The sequence below is a fragment of the Typopeltis vanoorti genome, chromosome 23 (genome assembly GCF_054136105.1).
Source record: "Typopeltis vanoorti isolate ZY-2024b chromosome 23, IOZ_Tvanoo_1.0, whole genome shotgun sequence".
Classification (NCBI taxonomy): Eukaryota; Metazoa; Arthropoda; class Arachnida; order Uropygi; family Thelyphonidae; genus Typopeltis; species Typopeltis vanoorti.
Genome location: NC_143571.1, coordinates 4,999,455 through 5,021,472, shown reverse-complemented (window position 1 = coordinate 5,021,472; position 22,018 = coordinate 4,999,455). Strand labels below are relative to the sequence as shown.

The following is a 22,018-nucleotide window of genomic DNA, read 5'->3' as shown; positions in this document are numbered from 1 at the left end:
GGCAGCAACAACCTCCATCCCAAAAACATCATCTCGATTTCCAGTCTATCCAAAGCCTTGGTGGAACCCAGAATGTCAGGCAGCCAAAAAAGGTCAACACAGAGCATAGAGCATATTTCGTTGATACCCCACCACATCAAATTTAATAACTTTCAAGTGTGCTCAAGCCAAAACACGTTTTGTAAGATGTCAGAGTCAAAAACAATCATGGATCCAATTTATTACATCAATTAATCAAATGACCAGTCCAAAAATTGTATGGGATAAAATCCGTAAAATTAAATGCAGATATAGTACACATTGTTTGCCCACCTTAGACTATAATGGAAGTGTTCTTGCTGATCCCAAAGCTATTGCAGATACTTTGGGAGAAACTTTTGCTATAATCTCAGCAACAGCTTCATATTCTCTGGAATTTTTAATACTGAAAGAGCAGCAAGAGAAACAAAGGCTTAATTTTTCTACCAACATTCTTCAGCCATATAATCAGCCATTTGTCAAGGAGGAACTAAAAAGAGCTCTCCTACGATCTCACCCTAGTGCAGTAGGACCTGATGACATCCATTATGAAATGATAAAACATCTTCCATCATCTTCTATGGAGCTTGTTCTCCTATTATACAATAGAATATTTGCAGAAGAAGAGTTTCCAAAATCTTGGCATAAGCCAATTGTCATTGCTATCTCAAAACCAGAAAAGACCTAACACAAGTAAATAATTATTGACCCATTGCTCTGACCAGCTGTCTTTGTAAGATACTAGAGAAAATGGTTAATGCCAGACTCTCTGGTATTTAGAAAGCAACAATCTTCTTTCCAATACACAGTGTGGTTTCCGTAGACATCGATCAACTTTAGACCATTTAGTTCGGTTAGAAACTTGTATCATCATCATCATCATCATCAAATTCCTGCCATGTACCCTCAAGGGGTGTACAGGATATGACAGTACTACATGAAAAAATTACATCATTACTAACTTCCTATCTACAATTTTCCTCCAAATCAGTCTGTTACTTGTCAAGACTCCAACATTATCAGATCTTATATTTCTATCGTCTAAGGCACTTTGTACCGTATCAATCCACCTATATCTTGGTCTTCCTCTAGGTCGTTTTCCTGCCAACCTGGCAGAGAACACTTGTTTTGCTAATCTTTCCTCTCCCATTCTATTTAAGTGACCATACCATCTGAGATTAGCTCTGCTAACGCATTCCTGGATGCTGACAATGTCAAGTTCTTTCCTAATATACTCATTTTTAATATGATATTGCCATTGATGCCATCTGTTCACGCCTCTAATCTTTCTCAGGACTCTCATATCTGCAGTCTCTAGTCTTTGGTCAAGTGTTTTACTTCTGACCCAGCTCTCAGATCCATAAGTTAAAATTGGTTTGAACACAGTCTTGTATACAGCTAATTTAGTGTTCCGACTAATTTCTTTCTTATTCCATATGAATTTATTCAATTGACTTCCCACGATACCAGCTTTGCTGATTCTGTTGTCTATTTCTATATTTAGTTTACCATCTTCAGTAAAAATTGTGCCTAAGCAGCTGAAATGTTTTACTTGTTCCACAGGTTCTCCATTCACAACACAGTTGACATTTTCAATGATTCTGCCTATTTTCATTGTCTTTGTCTTTTTATTGCTGACCTTCATACCATATCTATTACAACAGCTATTCAATTTAGCCAGAGAATCTTACAGACTTGTAGCGGATTTATTTAGAAGTATAACATCATCCGCATAAAGCAAAGAGCTGACATTAACATCTCCAATTTTGATATCAGGTTTAATACCACATTCCTTCATAATGTGATCCATATAGATAATGAATAACAGAGGGGATAATGTACATCCTTGTCTCACACCAGATTTAACATTAAACCATCTTCCTGTACTTCCTTCAATTCTAACTGCTGACTCACAACTCAAATAAAGACTAAGTATTGCTTGATATAATGCCCCATTGACACCATATAACTGCAGCGTATTGAATAGCTTCTCTCTTGGCACCTTGTCATATGCCTTTTCCAAATCGACAAAACTTAAATACAGATCTTTGTTATATTCCCATGCTTTCTCGACTATTTGTCGTAAAGTGAAGATCTGATCCTGACAGCCTCTATTTGGCCTGAATCCAGCTTGTTCTTCACCAAGCTTTTCTTCCACAACTCTTCTCAACCGTTTCTCAAGTATATTTGCATAGATCTTGCCAGGAACACTCAGTAGGGAAATACCTCTGTAATTTTCACATTCAGTTTTATTTCCCTTTTTATATATGGGTACTATGAGAGCTCTACTCCAATCATCGGGAATTCGTCCCTCTGTCCAGGCTTTCTGAACTATGCAGTGCAGCCACTGTAAGACTCTTATACCACCATACTTCAGCATTTCTGGTCGAATATCATCTACTCCTGCTGCCTTTCCACATTTCAAGCCTTTGATGGCTTTTTCTACTTCAAGTATGGATATGTATTCCTGACTGCATGCCTGGTCAGTGTTTTTTATCACTGTGCTGTCATCACTGCTTGTTTCATTTAGCAGTTTTTCAAAGTAATTACTCCATACTTCAAGGATATCTTTTTCTCCTGTTTTCATTTCACCTTTATCATCTCTAATTCCTTTTACAGCACTCTTTCCTCCATTCCTAAGCTTCTTCAACAACCTCCAGAATATTTTGCCACCTTCTTGATATTTATTTTCTATATTCTTGCCAAAGTCCTCCCATGACTTTTGTTTAGCTAGTTTTACACATTGTTTAGCTTTCTTACATTTGTCTCTGTATTCTGTAAGAGTAAAAGCTGACTTATTTGCCAGGAACTTTTGATATGCTTTCTTCTTTTCCTTCACTGCCTCTTTAACTTCCTGTGTCCACCAGGGAGTTCTGATTTTTTTATCTTTGCACACAACCTCACCACATGCCTCTCTGGCAGAATCAATCAATGTTTCCTTCAGAGTTTGCCACTGAATCTCCAAGGTTTGATTCCTGTTCTCAAACTCTTTCATTTTCTTTTCAATAATATTTCTGTATTTTAGTCTACAGTTTACATCTGAGAGCTGCTCAACTTTTATTCGCTTTAAAACTTTCTTACATGTTATTCTTTTCAATATGAAATTCAATTTTATCCTGCTCAAGACTAAATAGTGATCACTTCCAATTTCAAATCCTCTGTACACTCTGGTGTCCTGCACCAGGGAGAAAACATCACTATCAACAATAACATAGTCAATGAGACTTTTCTTATTCCTAGCCTCTTCTCTCCATGTGAATTTGTGCACATTTTTATGTTGGAACATGGTGTTAGTAATAACCAGTCCATGTCCTGAGCAGAAATCCAACAGGTATTTGCCATTATTATTAGCTTTCCTCTTTTCTCCAAATTTTCCCAAAATATTTTTGTATGTCTCACAATCATTTCCTACTCTACTATTTAGATCCCCAACAAGGACCAACTTTTCCTTTTTCATTGTGTCAGTTGCTTTTTCTAAAGCCTCAAAAAATTCCTCCACTTCTACCTTAGTAGAACCTTCTGTGGGACCATAGGCACAAATAAGTCTCATTGTCCAGTTCCCCATTCTCATATTTGCCCACATTACTCTACTTGAGACTGACTGCCATTCAAGAAGATTAGCCTCGTATTTTGTGTTGAATACTATGGCTACTCCTTCTTTTCCTTGATTGTTATTGCCTGAATATAACATTTTGTATTTATTGCTCAGAAAGATCTCACCAGTTTTGGTCTTTTTTGTTTCAGTCACCCCTATTATGTCGATCTGGTACTTATCTAATTCCTCAGCTAGCCCCATTTCTTTGCCATTCAGGCTTCTTACGTTGATAGTACCGATCTTTAACTCTGGTGATGTTGAGTTGGGGTTTGTTTTCAGATTTGTTCCAGTAGCTGACTTTTCGCTGTTCGCCCTGGTTCCCTGGCGAAAACAACGGGGGCCTTGTTTAACCGGGCGACGCCCCAGCCGGCATGAAATTTTGTCATGTTGTATAAGAAACTTGTATAAGAGATGCATTTCTGAAGCGAGAACATCTTGTCTCAGTTTTTTTTGATATGGAAAAAGCTTATGACACAACCTGGAGATATGGCATATTAAAAGACCTCTATAACCTAGGTCTCAAAGAACACCTCTCTATATTTATTAAAAACTTTCTTTGCAGGCGAACTTTCCAAGTCAGAGTGGGAAGTATGCTATCTCAACCATATCTTCAAGAACAAGGTGTTCTTCAAGGCTCTTGTCTTAAGCGTAGCCCTTTATGCTATTAAAATCAACTCAATCATTGAACAGCTTCCTCCCACTGTAGACAATGCTCTATATGTTGATGACTTCACAATATGCTGTCACTCATGTAAGACAGCATATTGTGACTCATGTAATTGAAAGACAACTTCAGCAAGCAATTGATCATGTCTCTCTGTGGGCTCTTAATAATGGGTTTAGGTTTTCAACAGAAAAAAGTGTCTGTACACTTCTGTCGATGCACTCATCACCCAGATCCTGAACTAAGAATGGGACCTACTGTTATTCCAGTAACTACAGAAACCAAGTTCTTGGGACTCATTTTTGACAGAAAACTCACATTTCTAGCACACATTCATCAACTAAGAGAAAAGTGCAAAAGAACTTTGAACCTCCTTCGCACTCTATCTTCTATTGGGTTGGGTGCTGATCGAGCTTCATTGCTTTTCGTGCACTTGTACATTCAAAGCTGGATTATGGGTCCCAAGTCTATAGTTCGGCAAGACAGAGTAACCTACGATGGTTGGATTCCATCCATCATCAGAGTATACGGATAGCTACTGGTGCCTTTCGCACCTCACCCACCCCAAGTCTCTATGTAGAAGCAAATGAATCGGCTCTATCACTTCAACGGAAACGCCCTAAAAATAAAATCTCTCCCACATCACCCTACATGGAATAGTATCTTCTCTCTGCATTGGGAAGCTCAATATCACACACATCGGACTGCTATACATCCTTTTGGTATGCGTATTAAAAAAACTGTACAAGCTGTTAGTATAAATGTTGACAACATTAGCTACACTAAACATAACAGCATTCCTCCATGGCAGGTTTGCACACCATCCTGCAACCTCTCCCTTTGTCAGCTACAGAAATCTTATACCCCATCATCCATTTACCTGCAATTGTTTAATGCACACAGAGCAGCACACACTGATTTCTTACCCATCTATACTGCACACAGAATGGTTCAAGAACTAACACCTCTGTTGGCTGTGCTGCTGTGTTTCCTGACATTATTATCTCAAATCAGATCCCATCAGACTGCAGTAATTATACAGCAGAGTTACATGCCATTCAGCTTGCATTTGTGCATATAAAAGAAAACTGCTACCAAAAGTGTATAATTTATACAGACTCATTGAGCTCTTTACAGGTATCTCTTCTCCCGTGTATAATCCTCATCCAGTACTTTATGAAGTGCTACACCTGCTTCACAAAATGAAAATCCTTAATTTTGATGTTCAATTCTGCTGGATTCCCAGCCACATCGGAATCAATGGAAATGAAGCTGCAGATGCAGCTGCTAAATCAGCCCATACCTTCTCCACATACTATTTGACAGTTCCATATATAGACCACAGACAACTTATAAGATCAAAGCTAATTGCTCAGTGGAAGTTATCAGCAAACAAATTATATAACATTAAACCTGAAATTAAACACTGGCATTCTAGGCAACATACAAAGAGAAGGGAGGTGGTTGTCCTTGCTAGGCTCCGCATAGGTCACAGTCACCTTGCACATTCTCATTTACTGAGAGCTGATGACCCTCCCATATGTGAAAAATGCAACACACATCTCACTATTCATCATATTCTGGTAGATTGTCAAAAATTTACACAAGAGAGAATGAAATTTTCACCTATCTAACCAAGCCATATATACTCAGGGAAATGCCAGCAGACTCAGGCAAATTGCATAATGTTTTTAATTTTTTAGAAAGAATTAATTTGTACAAACACATTTAACCATAAATTTGTTTATATGTAAATACTTTTTTTTTGCTTAACTTAACTTTTATACATATATATTATTCATTAGGTTAAATCTGACTAATTATGTATTACCATGGGTCTTGATCTTGTATATTTGTATCACCCTGCTGTAATTTTGTTAATATGTAAATACCATAATGCTAAACTTAAATTTTATGCATCAGTGCTGTATAATAATTACTTTCTGACATTTTAAGTATTAGTATAATAATGTTTGTTGTAATCTTACTAGATGTAGACACTGCTTTCGTTGACTTGTTTTGTATATACATATGTTAACCTATAGTTATCTATTTATGTACTGCTGAAACCTCTGCAGTAATTACTGCAGAGATTTCAGCAGTACTGCATCACTTAACGTACATTTTGTGTATGCATCTTATTTACTACTTTATTTTTCGAATAATCATGTAGTGCTGTAGGACATCTTACCTATTTGTGTCTTTTCTAGTAATTCTGTTTATATGTATTCTAAATTCTGTTTCTACTGTATTGCTAAATTTAATTTTCATCCATGCATATTGTATAATAATCCCTTTTTACCTATTTTTGTACTGCTATAAAGGCATCTATTATAATTTTACATATATGTAGATACTGCATTCCTTGGCTTAGTGTTTCATATATTATGTATTAATTTATGTTGTTAACTATTTTTGCACTACTGTAATAATAACCTCTGATCTTGTGTGTTGCTGTGTCCTCTGCAGCAGTTCTGTTTACCTAGAGATGCTGCTTTGTGAAACTAGATTCTTGTACAGATTCTGTAAATGCTAATGTTGTAACCTTTAGTATGGCACAGTATGACCTTTGTAGTTTTTGTGCCAAATAAACTATAAACCAACCAACCAACCAAAGGTTATGTGGGTAGAATATATACCATCCATATTCTTGGGATTTTTAAGCTGTTTAAACTGTTTTTTGGATACAATTTATCAATAATGAAATAAGAGGATGTAAATTTTTTTTGAGTTAATATGTGAACTGAGAAAATTTATTCCACTTCATTCTAAAGTGTATCCCACTTCTCTCACTCATGTCTTAATATAATTTTATATGCTTTTCAGTTTATTTAATCACTGCCTAAGCGGATAGTGATTCTGCTTTTCATTCAAATGCTTTGAGAACTGAGTCCGAGTTTATCACGAGTTCAAAGCCCACTGTAGGCACAAATATTTCTGAATGTCTTTTGATGGTAGATGATGGTAGATGTATTTTATTGCCCGGTGCAAAACCACTATCACCACCTTGCTTATGACTTAAAGAGGTTTTTTTTTTCCCCTTTAAATCTGTAGAGCAGTGTTTCCACTTTATCTAATCCTTAGTTCAATCACTATACTAATGAACAAATAGTTGTACAGCTTTTTATGGGTGAAATTCACTTTTAAAACAAATACACATAATTTGGACAACCAAAAGGAGTGTGATCGTAGTGGGAGATTTGGTGATTACCTCAGGGGAAGTATCAGCTCTGCCACCATTTGGTGAAAATATCCATGAGATACCACAAAGTGGCTAGTTGGTGTTACAGGGGATTTCATCATCAGTTTCCTGATATGTATCCTCAAGGGCTGTTCAATACTATGACAGCATTACATGAGTAAGTTTACATTATTAATAATCTCCTATCAACAATTTTCCTCCAAATTAGTCTATTACTATCAGCACTCCAATATTGTTGTATCTGATATTGCGTTTCTCTAAGGCACTTCTGACTGAATTCATCCACTCTAGACCTTAGTCTTCTTTTCTGTCTTTTTCCTGCCATCTTGGCATCCAGCTCCTGTTTTGCTAACCTTTCCTCTCCTATTCTGTTTAAGTGATCATACTACCTTAAATTAGCCCTGCTCACACATTCTTGAAGGCAAACAATGTCAAGTTCCTTTCTAATGTCTTTATTTTTAATATGATTCTGCAATAGATGCCATCTGTTCAAACCTCCCACCCCACAGTCTTTTTCAGAACTCCCATATCTGTGGTCTCTGACCCAACTCTCAGATCCTTAACTTAAAATTATAGTTTACTGTTTTGGCTAATTTCTCTCTTATTCCATGTAAATTTATTCAGCTTACTCCCAACCATACCAGCTTTGCTTATTCATTGTCTGTTTCCTTCTTAAGCAGGAACATAAGAATTTTATTATGTTCCTGCTTATTTTCATTGTTTTGATCTTTTTATTGCTGATTAATATGCCACATTTGTTACAGCTGTTATTCAGTTTAGTTAGGAAGCCTGAAGATTTGCACTGAATGTGTTTAGGAGTACATCATCTTCATAAAAGAAAGAACTAAGTTTGATATCTCCAATTCTAATATCTAGTTTAATGCCACTCTCTTTCATAATGCATAATGGGAGATTTCATTGAAGGAGAAAATAAAAATATGCATATGGAGTTGTAAAGCGATTACACTTTACAACTGGAAAATGCATAAGAATTGATATAACTTAAGAATCCAGCATTGTACTACTGTGTACTTGAAGTTAGGCAGATAAATATAAGAAGTGGATGAGTATTGTAATTAAGCAGGACTGTAGAAATAAAGTTTATGGGCTATAATATGGCAGGCATTGATCAGATGCATGAGGAGACAGGCTAGATAGTGACATCATGGTATTAGCATTGGGAGGAGACTCTTTAGTTAGGCAAAGAAAACCTAAGGGATTATTTTGTCTTGAAAGAAAAAAGAAAGAAAGAAAGAGAGATTAGTAAAGGGTGACACTGATTACTGTTGATATAACGATCATTGCATGGGATTGCACAGCTTCCAGGGATGACCTTTAGTTCCTTCACTATTTCTTCCCATACTATGAAAAACCCCATGCACATTAATCTGCTAATAATCCCTTATATGTGTGTCATATCTCCCCTCCCTCCTCCTATCCACTAACTAATTGCTTTCCCTCAATTTTTATTCATACTCAACATTCTAGATACCAGAAACTACCTATGTTTATATGAGCTTCTTTTATCATCAGAATCAGGAGTAGAACAAAGTATCCAGAGTTTGGTCAAACATTTTGGAAACATTTCCAGTATATGTAGTTTTCTTTTTCTTTTTTTTTTTTTCACTTCCAGCAAATGTGGCAAAACAAAGATAATAACTGGAATAATAACATCTGAAATGGCTTAAGTCAGAAACTACAATTTTAGCCTATATAGTACAGCCTATAACATATGTTTAAAAAAAAAAAAAAAAAAATTCCTATCAGACTTTTACTAAGCCAATTGCAAAAACTTGCTTCTTGCTCAAGTGCATTTGAGCATTCTGGTTTTTCCTTGTCAAGGCAGTTTGGCAATTACCTGTCTGACTTGCATCCTGATATTACTTTACTCACATCGCTCAAAAATATGGCTGATCTCTTGGCATTACTTGTTTCTTCCAACCCTTGTATAGACAACTACTGCAGAAATTCATCTCCTGCTATACCAAAAAAGGCTCACTGTATGCCTCCTCTGATCCACTGGTACCCCAGACTAATGAGGATTTTTCCTGATTTTAGTCATTCTCTATCTCTTACTCAAACTTCCATATTTGTCTGGCATCTTAACTATCAGCATCGAAGCAATCTTTTATTTGTGCATTCATCACCCCCCCCCCCCCCAAAAAAAAAAAAGAAGATGAAAGTCAACCATCAAGCTGTCATCCCATTGCTCTCACTTCATTTCACTTGAAAAAAATTGAAAGGTCATCAGTCTTGAACAACTTTGAACACAAGTCATGGAAAATGTTGGAGAAACTTATTTTTGCTCTTATTAAAAAAATAAGAGCAAACATAGAAGCTGGCATAGAAGGCTTTCCCACCATGCTACTGTCTTATGGTCTGCCTTCTGTCTTTTCTGATCAGATCTCCAGTTTCCTCTCTTTAGATTTCTCTACCAGTATCAACTACTCAAACACTGTTTTTTTGGCACATGCTCTTCCTCCTATACATTATCCTATTATTAACTTTAGTCCTACTCATCATTCTGCTGACAATGATATCATCTGCATCTTCACTTGCATCATTTGAGCACGTCGAGATTTGTCAAACGAAAAACAGTGTGTGTCATCATGATAGCGTAAACGAATGCTGTGCCATTGTAATCATATGCTGTTAATTTCTCTTTATTTAGTGTTTTTATTTTTTTTATACCTTATATATACCGTTATTCTTAAAATATTTATCTTTATACTTTATTCTAATTAGCTGTGCTCACTTTCTCTCTCTGAATCTTTCTTGCTTATATTATTACGTACTATGTTTATCTACCCTTCGCACTACGAGTCTTATGGCAATTACTAGAAAATTTATTTAATTTAGACTGTGCCACTAATATAATTTAATTAGCATAAAACTCAATAATACAGCCGGCAGATTTCTCTCTCTAACACAAATTCCTTCAATAAAACTTTACACAAACAGTCGTGGTCTATTCTTTTACTTAACTTTATGCTTTGGCTATCTCACTTAGTTTCCCACTCACAAGTTAGATTTATTTAGGAACAGTGCAGTTGTAAAAATAAACAATCAGGCAGCACTCCTTTAACAAAAAAATAAAAACACATTTTATTTACATTACTATGAAATATACATGAATTAAACAATAGGGAGATTGCTTTCTCTATCCATGTATAAAAATTCTTTAGCACAAATTAGAACCTTTTTACTTCAACATTAATTAATCTCTTTAACTCAAAAACCTATTAACTCTCCGCTTACAAATTCAACTTATTAAACTCCTAGTTTACTTGCAAAGAGGTTAGAGTTATTTTTACAAATTTGATATCAATTTCCAACATGCCAGTTGACTCTCTTAAGGACACTTCTTATCACTATTAAACAAAAATCTTAAATGTCCTTCTATAACAACTGTAAGAGGGAATATACAAAAGTGTGTAACTTACAAAGACTCTGTATCGCACATTCAGTCAAAAGTCTTTCACTAAAAGTTCTATGGCAATTCTTTCATCTCAGATCTTGAGCTTCCTTCAGGAAATTTGGCTTCAATAGTATCTCATCGGAAAAATAGCGGGCTGTAAACAACGACCTGTGATACTCATAGCTCTGGCAAAAATGTTGTTCTCCCACGGCAAAAAGAAAAACTTCCGAGTGAAGTTGCTTCAGGTAATTTACATCACCTTTTCTCCTCTGCTTTGGCTTGCCGAAAATGCCTGGACTACTGCCGTCTCAAGTAGCTTGAATTCCCACTTCTAAAAAACTGTAATTGCTACCAACTGTCTCTTTTGACTCTCGAATGGGATCCCTCTCTCTCTGGCCTAGAAGTCTTCTCTCTCTCTCTCTCTCTCTAGTGACATCTCGAACTGGGGGAAGCTGCCTATGCTTGGCTCTGTCCCTTTTTATTATGCCTTCTCTGAGACCTCACACGAAGTTTGTAACCCCAAAGAACTCGGCATCACTCTTTCATCTTCTTTCAAGTTTGGCCCGCTTTCAGTTCTCCGCTTTCTTTTGATTGTAAGTTGCTGGCCATCGGAAAGTTGTTTGACCCTTTCTGACTGACTTCGGAGGTGTTTATGCGCAGAGCTTGTAAGTCTTTCTCATACACAAAAAAAATCATAAACAATCTTTCTTATGCCGTCATATAGAGCTGTTACATAAAGTTCCGGCGGCAAAACATTGCCTTGTTTTTTAAAACTCTGAAATATTCTTATTAAAGGAGTATATACAGTTAATTTTCAAAGAGTTATTTACAAAAATATTTAGTACAAAATATACAGAGACAAACAAGTTATTTTTACAACATTCTCATGGGACTTAACCTCTGTAAAAAAATCAATGTAAAGCACTTTGGTATATTTAAGCTACATCAAGATTTTACAGTAGGGTTAAGGTTAGTAATAGGACAGTGCATAGGATAAGGTTAACAATAGAATAATATAAAATGGAAAGGTCTTACACAACTGAATTTCAATGCAACCAAACACAGTTCTGTCTTATGTCTCATAAGATTTAAATCCAGATTGCTGGCCTGTTTAGCTGAGAAGTTAATCTCAGACTGAAAGTTTTAATCCTGCCATGAGCATGGATGTTTGTGATCATGTTTAGGTAAGAAATGAATTTTATCGTTTATTCTGAAACCACTACCCTACTGAAGGCTTGAAGTGACTTGAAAAAGTTCCATGTTTGGTATTTAGAGTAATGTTTCCAGATTATGTAAAAAATAAATAGATACAATAAAATTGAATAACAATAGAAAATCAATAAAAATATATATTAAAAAACTTTAGCCTGCCCATTGCAATAATATAGTATAGGTTTACATGTGGAAGTCTCATAAAAAAAAAAGAAAAAAGTTACCATATTTTTCCGTGTATAAGACAAACCCTACTTTTTCAAACCCAAAATTAAGAAATCAATATCTCATCTTCCTTTTTCCCCTCTTTTACTTTGCGGTGTGGAGGGTTTATTAATCTTCAGACCTCAACTGTTCACAGGATAAGGTGAACAGTTGAGGTCTGAACACCCCAGTGTATCCTATGTCTGTAGGGTTGAGTTCTCAAGGCCAGTTTGCCTACTTTGTGGGATGAAAAACCCCAGGATAAACTGGGGAAAAAACCCTACTGTCCACGCCCAAGACCGGCTAACTTGGCCGAGGAAGATCCAACTTTGAACACCAGCCATGGAAAATGTTGGAGAAACTTATTTTTGCTCTTATTAAAAAAATAAGAGCAAACATAGAAGTGTCATAGAAGGCTTCCCCACCAAGTTACTGTCTTATGGTCTGCCTTCTGCTTTCTGAAGAAAAGACAAAACTTCAGAAAATCTTTAAAACTTCAGAAAAAAGCATATTTTTTCTGAAGTTTTATGACATAGGAGTAAAACTGTTGGATTTTATCCTCAAAATGCTGGCGGCATTTTCTGGGCTAACTTGATTCGTGTTCCCTACATACTACCTGGCATTCTTGGACAAGAACGCCAGGTGGTATGTTCTCTTTAGGATTCATTTTCTAATTAAAAATGAACATAGGAGGCAGTTTGGTACCATCTGCAGCATGAAAGGGCAGCAGTGTAGTGTGTCTTTTCATGACCACTTGTTTTGATTGCCACTGTTTTGACCCCTTTCATATCAACAGTTCTGCTGGAAGACATATCAAAATTGAGAGGCACTTCATACATGTTTGCAATCCGACTTGGTTCAAAAGCATATTTTTTCTGAAATTTTATGACATAGGAGTAAAACTGTTGGATTTTATCCTCAAAATGCTGGTGGCATTTTCTGGGCTAACTTGGTTCGTGTTCCCATGGCCAACCCTTCTCCCTTCATGAAGTTGAAGCACCATTTTGCCTTCAACAAGTGAAATCAACAATGTTCATTTCTCTTGCAAACTTTTTTGCTTCATACTGAATAAGCTTGGTTGACACACATATCCCACTCTGGTGCTGCTCCATAATCCAAGTCTTAAGCCTCTGCTCCAAGTTTGGCCATTTTGCTGGTTTTCCTCTTAAGGCCCTCTTTTTTGGCATCTTTAGTTGTTGTTCTTCCTTTTTCTCCACTGTCTCATCATACACTCAGCGGGAGGAGGTCCAATCTGTTTCTCTGAAGCTTTATTTCCATGTTCTTTTGCTTAATTGATGACTTTTAACTTGAATTTTTAAGAATATGACAATTGTTTTTTATTTTCAGACATTTTTATGGGCTACTGCTCAAACTATTGTTAATACATAAACTTACCCTCACTGAGATGCAGATGTATGAATGCTTTCAGAGCTCTGATTGGTTCAGAATCAGCTGTTAATGACATCAATCGACAGAGTTAACAAAGGCTAGTGATTGGCGGGAGCCTGTTCGTGGAGACAAGGTACCGACAGTTTCGCCACAGCAATCGCGTGTCTCTCAACTGTTTACCCCCCCCGTGTATAAGCTACCCACAATATTTTTGGTCTAAAAATTTTAGAAAAAACTATCGTCTTGTATATGGAAAAATACAGTATATTCCCATGCTTTTGCACTATAGGTTTGCAATCTTTGTGTGAGGTTTATCTTTAAAAAAAAATAAATACTACTGACAATGCAATTTATGACTTCTGATTTCTTGCCTGTTATTGTAGCTTTAGTGTTTTTACTGTTTATTTTCATACCAAATTTATCACTGTGATTATTTAATTTTGCTCATGTTTCTGAATAATTGTAGTAGATTTATTTAAGAGCATGATGTATCACACACAGTAAAAGGATTAAGCTCAGCTTATTTTTTATTTATATATATATATTTTTTTATATGATTCCCATCTATGACATGTTATTAGTAAACCTATTATAATACATTTGTACCGTGGGTGGATTAAATATATTTTTATTTTTTTCCATTTTTTTAATTTTTTATTTTCAATTATTTATATACAGGTAACCTTCGTATAATGCGGTTTCGATATAACGTGTCTACAGATTGTAGTAACCCTTTATCTTTTCATATGTTTTTCACTGCGCGACTTAAAAATCAAATTTTATCTTCGTTAAATTTGTGTCTGCCTGTATCCGCATGTAGTTATAAGTAGCAAATTTATATTAGGGGAAATACCCTTTAGCGTGCATGTACGTCAATTGTTTAAGGTGTCAAGTTTCCTTGTTGAAAATTGTCTTCGTTTTCTTCCAGGAAAGCGTATTAAAAAAATCATAAGTGTGTTCATCTCAAGCTGAGCACTTTGTTTTCTGGTGAGTTACATACAATATGTAATACTTTTTTTGATGTAGAACATTATTTTTATAGTAATGGCCACAAACTCCAATGAAAGGTAAAAACCAACATGGAAAAGAAAATTCATTTCTCTTGAATAAAAATTAAACTCATGGATCAGTTGAAAAATTGAGAAAATTGGGAGTTGTTGCAAGGACTTTGAATTTAAATGAATCAACAATTTGAACAATTTAACTAAATGAACATAAAATCCGAGAAATGTTTATTGTTGGGTCAACGATAAGTGCAAAACGTGTATGTGATATTCAAATGGGAATAAAATGAAGAAATCTCTAATGATTTGGATAGAAGATTGCACTCAAAAGAAAATTCCTTTGGATGGAAATCTTATTAACCCTTTTATTTCTAGTAGTTTCAGTGAATAACCACATTTTTGAAGTTGGTTTCCTAGCAACCCAGTGGTTTCTCAGCTTAACCAAAGCTTTTTCTTATTGGTAATCAAAGGGTTAAACAAAAAAAAAACTCTCAAAGTTTATAAACATTTATAGCGCAGATCAGGTGTTCAATGCAGATGAATCCAGGTTATATTGGAAAAAACGCATCTAGATTTCGAAAAATGAAAGATCAGCTTCTGGATTCAAACGTTTCCAAAGATAGAATTAGTCTACTGTTTTTAGTAATGCATCAGGTGATTACATGACAAAATCAATGTTTATTAACCGATCCTCAAATCCTCGTGTTGTGAAAGATTAAAATATGCACTTTATTTTATTTTGCCTAAAATATTTATGCATTATGTGCAAATGAAGTTTACATACAATTTGTAATTTTTATAATTTTATACTATGTATTTGTTTCATAGTTTGTTTTCTTAACTTAAATGAATTACCTGAAATAAATAAAAATATATTTTTGTTGGATATGCCATTGCTGTTTATATAATTTAAAAAAAAAAAATTATTTTGAAAAAAAACCCTATTTATGTGATTTGAGTCTCGCATAACGTGATTTATATAACGCGGCATTTCTATGGAACCTAACATCCGCGTTATACGAGGGTTACCTGTATATATATATTACATAGTCGGGAAACCCTGCTCTAGAGACAAAATATGGAACTTTTTCAAGCCAATTCAAGCCACTACTATTTGAATATGAGGCTTAACATCACTTTCCTTAATGTGTAATCCATGTAGATTATATGTAACAGCAAAGAGAGAGAGAGAGAGAGATAGTTCAGTTATGCCTTACACTTGATTTACCATTCATCTATTTTCTTATACACAATTCAATTCTGATTGCTGATTTACAACTAAAATATAAGCACTGTATCATTCTGTTTAAGGTTCATCCCCCACCTCGGCTATCTTACTAGACTAACCGTGGTAATGCATCTTGGAAGTTACTTATTTCAAGTTTTGATATATTTTTTTTCTCCTCAGAATTCTGACAATTTTTTCTGACATCTTTAACATAAAAGATTGAGATTCTTGTAATTGTTTCAGGAGAGCTGAGTTTAAATATCATTCATCTTTTTTTTTTTTTAATACATCCCTCAATTAGAGATGATGTTTTATTCTTAAGTAGATAAGCTGTAGATTAGTAGATTGTTTGTGGACTCTGTAAGAAAGATTTTGCTATGTCTGACTCCACATAAGACAGCTCTCCTCATCTTTGATAGTACCTGTATCTACATGGGATCAGAATGATACATTTAAATATGAATTAGCACATGTAAAGGAAATTAGAACATATTTGCTACTCCTATATATTTTGCTCACTGTAGCAAGCATTATTCAGGAAGAGAGCAAAAGAATTGGTTACAACATGAAGGTATTTTCTTGATCATAAATTAGTATAATAATAATATTTGGTTGCAGATCAAGTGTTGATCAATTTTATTATTAAACTGAACCAACTAGTTTCGCCACACTTTAACTGTTGGCATCTTCAGAGTACTTATAAGTTTAAACAATCTCACAATTATGCGTAACTGCAAAACTGACAAAAATAACTGTAAAAAAACTGACTAGAATAATTACAAATAGAATAGTATCAAACGTGAGTGAAACACCTATCGCATGTACAAGGTTAGCTAGCTGTTGCTAAGAACTTTCTGTAGTTTGTATTAAAGTTCATTTCTTTCGTTTTTAAAGTTCTGATTAGGGTTTTCCATATTTCTGGGAGTATTAGGCCTTGATTTCTGTTAAGGTTGACAGTAGAACGGTCGACTGTGGCTGCTTCTTTGAAAATTCTTGAATGGTAATCTTCCTCTATGTAAGGAGAACAGCTTTTGTCCCACTCGATAGGCCAGAAATATCCTGTCTGTTGTTTTTGACATAGCCAATGTGTTCCTTTTGCCTGATTTCGAGGCTTCTCGAAGTCTGTCCGATGTAACTAGAGCCACAAGCGCATGGAATATTATAAACTCCAGCATATTTATAGAAAGGATGGTTGTCTTTTGGAGATCTCAGTAGTTTACAAATAGATTCTATTGGTTTAAATGTTACTCTTATTTTGTGTTGTTTGAGGAGACTGGCGAGCTTGTTGGAGATGCCACTTACAAATGGAATTGCAATCATTTTTATATATTGAATATCTTCTTGTTCTCTTTGTGGTGGTTCAGAGAAAAGGACTTTATTGACTAGTCTTCTTGGAATATTACAGATTGTTGGTTCAAATACAGATTGTTGGAAATAAATTTTAACTCATCTTGAAGGGTCTCGTTGTTTTTAAGACATCTTAATCAAAAAACAAATTGATGGCAGTATAAATCTATCGGTGTACAGAAAACCGACCAATACAGGTCGCTACCCACATTTCAGCTCCTCTCACCACATCTCACATAAACTCAGCATTGTACACTTGTTAAAGATAAGAGCGATTCGCATCACACCGGACGAGACCCTTCAAGATGAGTTAAAATTTATTTCCAACAATCTGTATTTGAACGGCTATCCAAGAAGACTAGTCAATAAAGTCCTTTTCTCTGAACCACCACAAAGAGAACAAGAAGATACTCAATATATAAAAATTATTGCAATTCCGTTTGTAAGTGGCATCTGCAACAAGCTCGCCAGCCTCCTCAAACAACGCAAACTAAGAGTAACATTTAAACCAATAGAATCTATTCGTAAATTACTAAGATCTCTAAAAGATAACCATCCTTTCTATAAATATGCTGGAATTTATAATATTCCATGCGCTTGTGGCTCTAGTTACATCGGACAGACTTCTCGAAGTCTGTCTGATGAGTCCGAGAAATATCGTAGCCACTAATAACTCATGGTCTGTTCCACAGTCTGCACCTGGAAAAGTCTTGACAGACTGAATTGCACTTCTCCATCTTCTTTGTCCATGTATATAGTCAATTTGATTTCTGTATTGTCCATCAGGTGATATCCATGTGTACAATCTTCTTTTGTGCTGTTTAAAGCAGGTGTTAGCAACAAACAAAGAATTGTCTGCAAAACTCAACTAGTCTCTTCCCTGCAGTGTTACGAATACCCAAACCAAAACTACCTATTATTCCTTGTTCCTCATTACATTACTTCTCACCTGTATACAAGATTTCTATATGTATGAATTACAACTTTGAATAACCTGTACCTTAGAATATCATTCTCACATATGAAGATAGCACCTGAAACCCCTCTAAGAAATGCCTGATGTTATTCAGAAGAGGGCAAAAAATTTAATTGGGTCCTCTCCCCTTTATAGTTTCATCTCAGTCATTTTTCCCATAAACACATGAGCACTTCTTGTCAATATCCATTCATGATAAGTCTGCAAATATATCAAAAACTACCTTCTCATCTTCCTCTTTCATTTCATCTACTTCTTTGCTTTTAGGACACTTTTCCACACACACACAGACAGACAGACAGACAGACAGAGAGTAAACTAAGCATAACAAGCTGTAATTTGAAAAACACATTATCAGGTTCCTTCTTTCTTCCTGATCTCTGACCCATCCACAGCACTAATATTCTATAGCTTCTGCTATCTCTTGTGTGTTTGGGGAAGGAGGATAATATAAACAAATTAAATTGGATTACCAGTTTTTTTTGTCTCTGGTTGTACGTTGCGTGTATCACTGAGTGGTATTTTCTCTTCAGATTAATCTACTAATGCTGGTATTCTTGAGGGATCTATTATATCACTTTCCTCCTCATATACATAAATGATCTTTCATTGACTTATTCCCTCTTCTGATATTCCCTTTTGCTGATGACTTATTCCATTGACTTATTCCCTTTTTCTGATGATATGGCACTCTCCATTATTCCTACTCGTATGACAAACTTTGCAGCTCCAACAGTCATAACATAAACACTGATCTCCATACTGTCCTTCAGTAGGAGGGCAATAACCTAGTCACTTTCAATGCTTCCAAAACACAATTTTTCTTTTAATAAGACATTAATTCTTCTTTCCTTACCTTTGAAAGTAGTCATGACCTCTTGGAGCAGTTACCTTTAGCCTTCTATGGCACAAGGTAAGTCTTAGGTAATCAAGGTAAGTCATCACTTCTTAAGCTTCATCAGTCTCCAAAAAACTTAGTTCTTTTTTGTGCAATGCATTACCTTTTCAATGTCTACAAACCATAAATCTGCCCAACTTTAGAATACAGTTTATTAGGGGGTGATGTATGAAAACCTCTAAAAATTCTAAATTCTATCCAAAAGAAGGCAGTATGGCTAATTAATATCCTCCTCCTCCTCCTCACAGAATCTCTCCAGTCGTCACTACACTGTCTTGCAGTTGGTTGATTTCTATATTGTCTTTTGTACAGATACTTCCATGGGTGCTGTTCAGCAGAACTGGCATCCATCATTCCTCTCTATTTCTGCTAAATCTTCAATAATTATACAAGCAACAGCTGTCCAAATTTACACTTCACCTGCTAACCCACCCAGCCTGCTACTACGGTTTATCTTTCATTTTCATTCCATTTATTCTGGGAAAAACTGTCCTCCATAAAATATGCCCCAGCTCCTCAAAAAGAATATTATTATTATTATTATAAAAGTGTCTCCATGGAGTCAAAAGACTCATTGCAGGAGACCCTGCATTGACACTAACCATAATTTACACAATACCTATTATCATACTTCTCCTTAAATTCATTCACAGACAAAGCATTCACAATCACATCTGGCCACCAATATCAACTGATTCTTTCTCTCTTGTTTCTGTCCCCCCCCCCACTACACACACACAGTAGCATCAATTTGCTATAGGTTTTGCAACCACTTGTGTATGAAATGATGTATGAAATTCATATTCTGAAAATTTCAGAAAATTTCCTCATACAAAATGCTATACCCAACAAATCAGCCTACTTTTAACCAGACTGGTAGATCAGCTACAGAAAAAAGTGAACACCATACATCATTTAAAGAACCAGATATGAAAACATTGAAATTGTGTTTTAGCGAGATCAATCTTTAAACTGATCTTGCTAAAACCCAGATTATAACAAATATGGAATGCCAAGCTTTAAAACATAAGAAACAGTCACCTATAAATCAACAAATCATTGCCCACCCATTAGTAGACACCACCTAACAGTACTCCTATACGATCTGCATAGTCTAAGATTAACCTTGTTTATTTATTGTCGTTGGGTTGTTCATGTTGTGGTGAACAGGAAGTTGCAGATAGTTCTCAGAAAAGCCAAAGTATCTTTGTCAAAAAATACTAGGCCAATTATTAAGCATAGTTTATAGATTTTGTCTATTTAGAGTAATAAGAATTATTCAGTAGACTTGTTTTATTTGTGTTTGGAATGATATTTATTTACTGAATTTCATACTGAGAGTGCAGTATTACACTTACAAATCTTACTAGGCCAAAGCCTTTACAAGAGATCACCCAATTCCAGCACGAGGCACCCTAATGGTCATATGCTGATGGCACGCCAAGCCACTATGTGCCATGCAGAGACAGAATTTTAAAGAAACAAGATGAGTAATGCTAGAATTAGAATAAGAATACAATTTCAGGTCTTGATCTGAAATATTTTTATTTCGTATCCAAACACAAGTGGTACAGTAGTAAGTAAGTGGTATAACTTGATTTACAACAAATTAGGATACATTACAATGAGATCAGCTTAGATTTGGTAGGTGAATTATACAGGGAAATAATAATTAAATATGAAAAAAAGGAAACTATACATAACTTATATACAATAAATACGGTCAGATGTTCCTCCAGTATCTTGCACAATCAACTGCTCTCTCTGTGCAGGATATAAGGTCCTCTTTTGTGCAAGGTGATGGAAGAAAGCGGAAAGAAAGAAGGTGTTCCATGGATTGGGTTGTCCCACACTCACAATTGTCTGGGCCAGTGAGGTAGCCCATTTGATGAGGTTTTTATTGCAGCATCCTGTTGTTCGCAGTCTGAGGCTTTTCCAAGTATCCCAGTCCAAGTGGGTACCACGTGGAAGATGTCCGGCTATTGAATACCAATATTATTTTCAGGATATAGTGCAAGCCATTGTTAAAGTTTTATCTCTGGGAGAGTTTTAGGTGGTTTTCAACAGTTTCCAGGAAGCTATGTTGGGATCTTAGTCTTTGGGGCACTGCGGTCTGGCCGAATAGTGGGTGGTGTTCATCATTCATTTGTCTGCTTCTTTCATCAGCTGAGAATGCAGATCTTCAAATTGAAGGGGATGCAATACCAGCCAAAGTATACAGGTCTTTTATTGGTGTTGGTTTCAGGCATCCTGTAATTAAGCAGCAGCTTTCATTCAATGCTGGATCAAGTTTTTCAGCATGGCAGGATCTGGACCATACTGGGCAGGCATATTCAGCAGAAGAATAGCAAAGGGCCAAGGCAGGAGATCTCAGTGTGTTAGGGTCTGCACCCAATTTGGAGGAGGTAAGCTTTCTTGGTATATTGTTTCTTGCATTCACCTTTGCCTTTGTTTTTTCTATGTGGGTTTTATATGAGAAGTAGATTGGGTTCCAGGAATGTTCTATTTTGGAGCCCTCCCAAGAAATCTGTAGTTTCCTGTTGGCTTCCTTATTGTTAAGGTGGAAAAGGCCAGTCTGGGTTTTCAAGGAGTTTGGTTTTAGTTGATTGCTGGTAGTATGTAGTTAGACTATTTAAGGCAAGTGATAGAGTAGTTTCAATGGACTTGAAATTTTTTGATTGAGTATCTGAAATAAAAACAGATATCTTGATTAAAAAAAAAAAATTTTTTTTAATCAAGAAAAACAAACAAAAGCAGATATTTTGCTGTATTGATGTTTAACTATTTCATTACTCCATTAGCAGTAAAAATACATTCCTTAAAATGAACATTTTTACCAAAATCGAGTGTATATTAGTTATAT

General features: G+C 35.5%; 2 protein-coding genes across 4 annotated transcripts in view; one reads left to right on the top strand and one right to left on the bottom strand.

Annotated features, from left to right (window-relative positions):
* LOC150093588 (AH receptor-interacting protein-like) overlaps positions 1-22,018 on the top strand; it is a 108,300-nt gene that overhangs the window by 37,107 nt on the left and 49,175 nt on the right. The gene's annotated exons all lie outside the window — the stretch shown is intronic.
* The window catches only part of LOC150093587 (smoothelin-like protein 2), a 133,284-nt gene continuing 132,026 nt past the window's right edge, over positions 20,761-22,018 (bottom strand). The window contains exon 3 of one of the 2 annotated variants that reach the window (XM_090413111.1): positions 20,761-21,841. In XM_090413111.1, coding sequence (XP_090269237.1) covers positions 21,811-21,841 — 31 coding nt within the window. In that variant the 3' untranslated portion in view covers positions 20,761-21,810. The remainder of the gene's footprint in view (positions 21,842-22,018) is intronic. The other variant, XM_090413109.1, reaches the window with a different exon arrangement.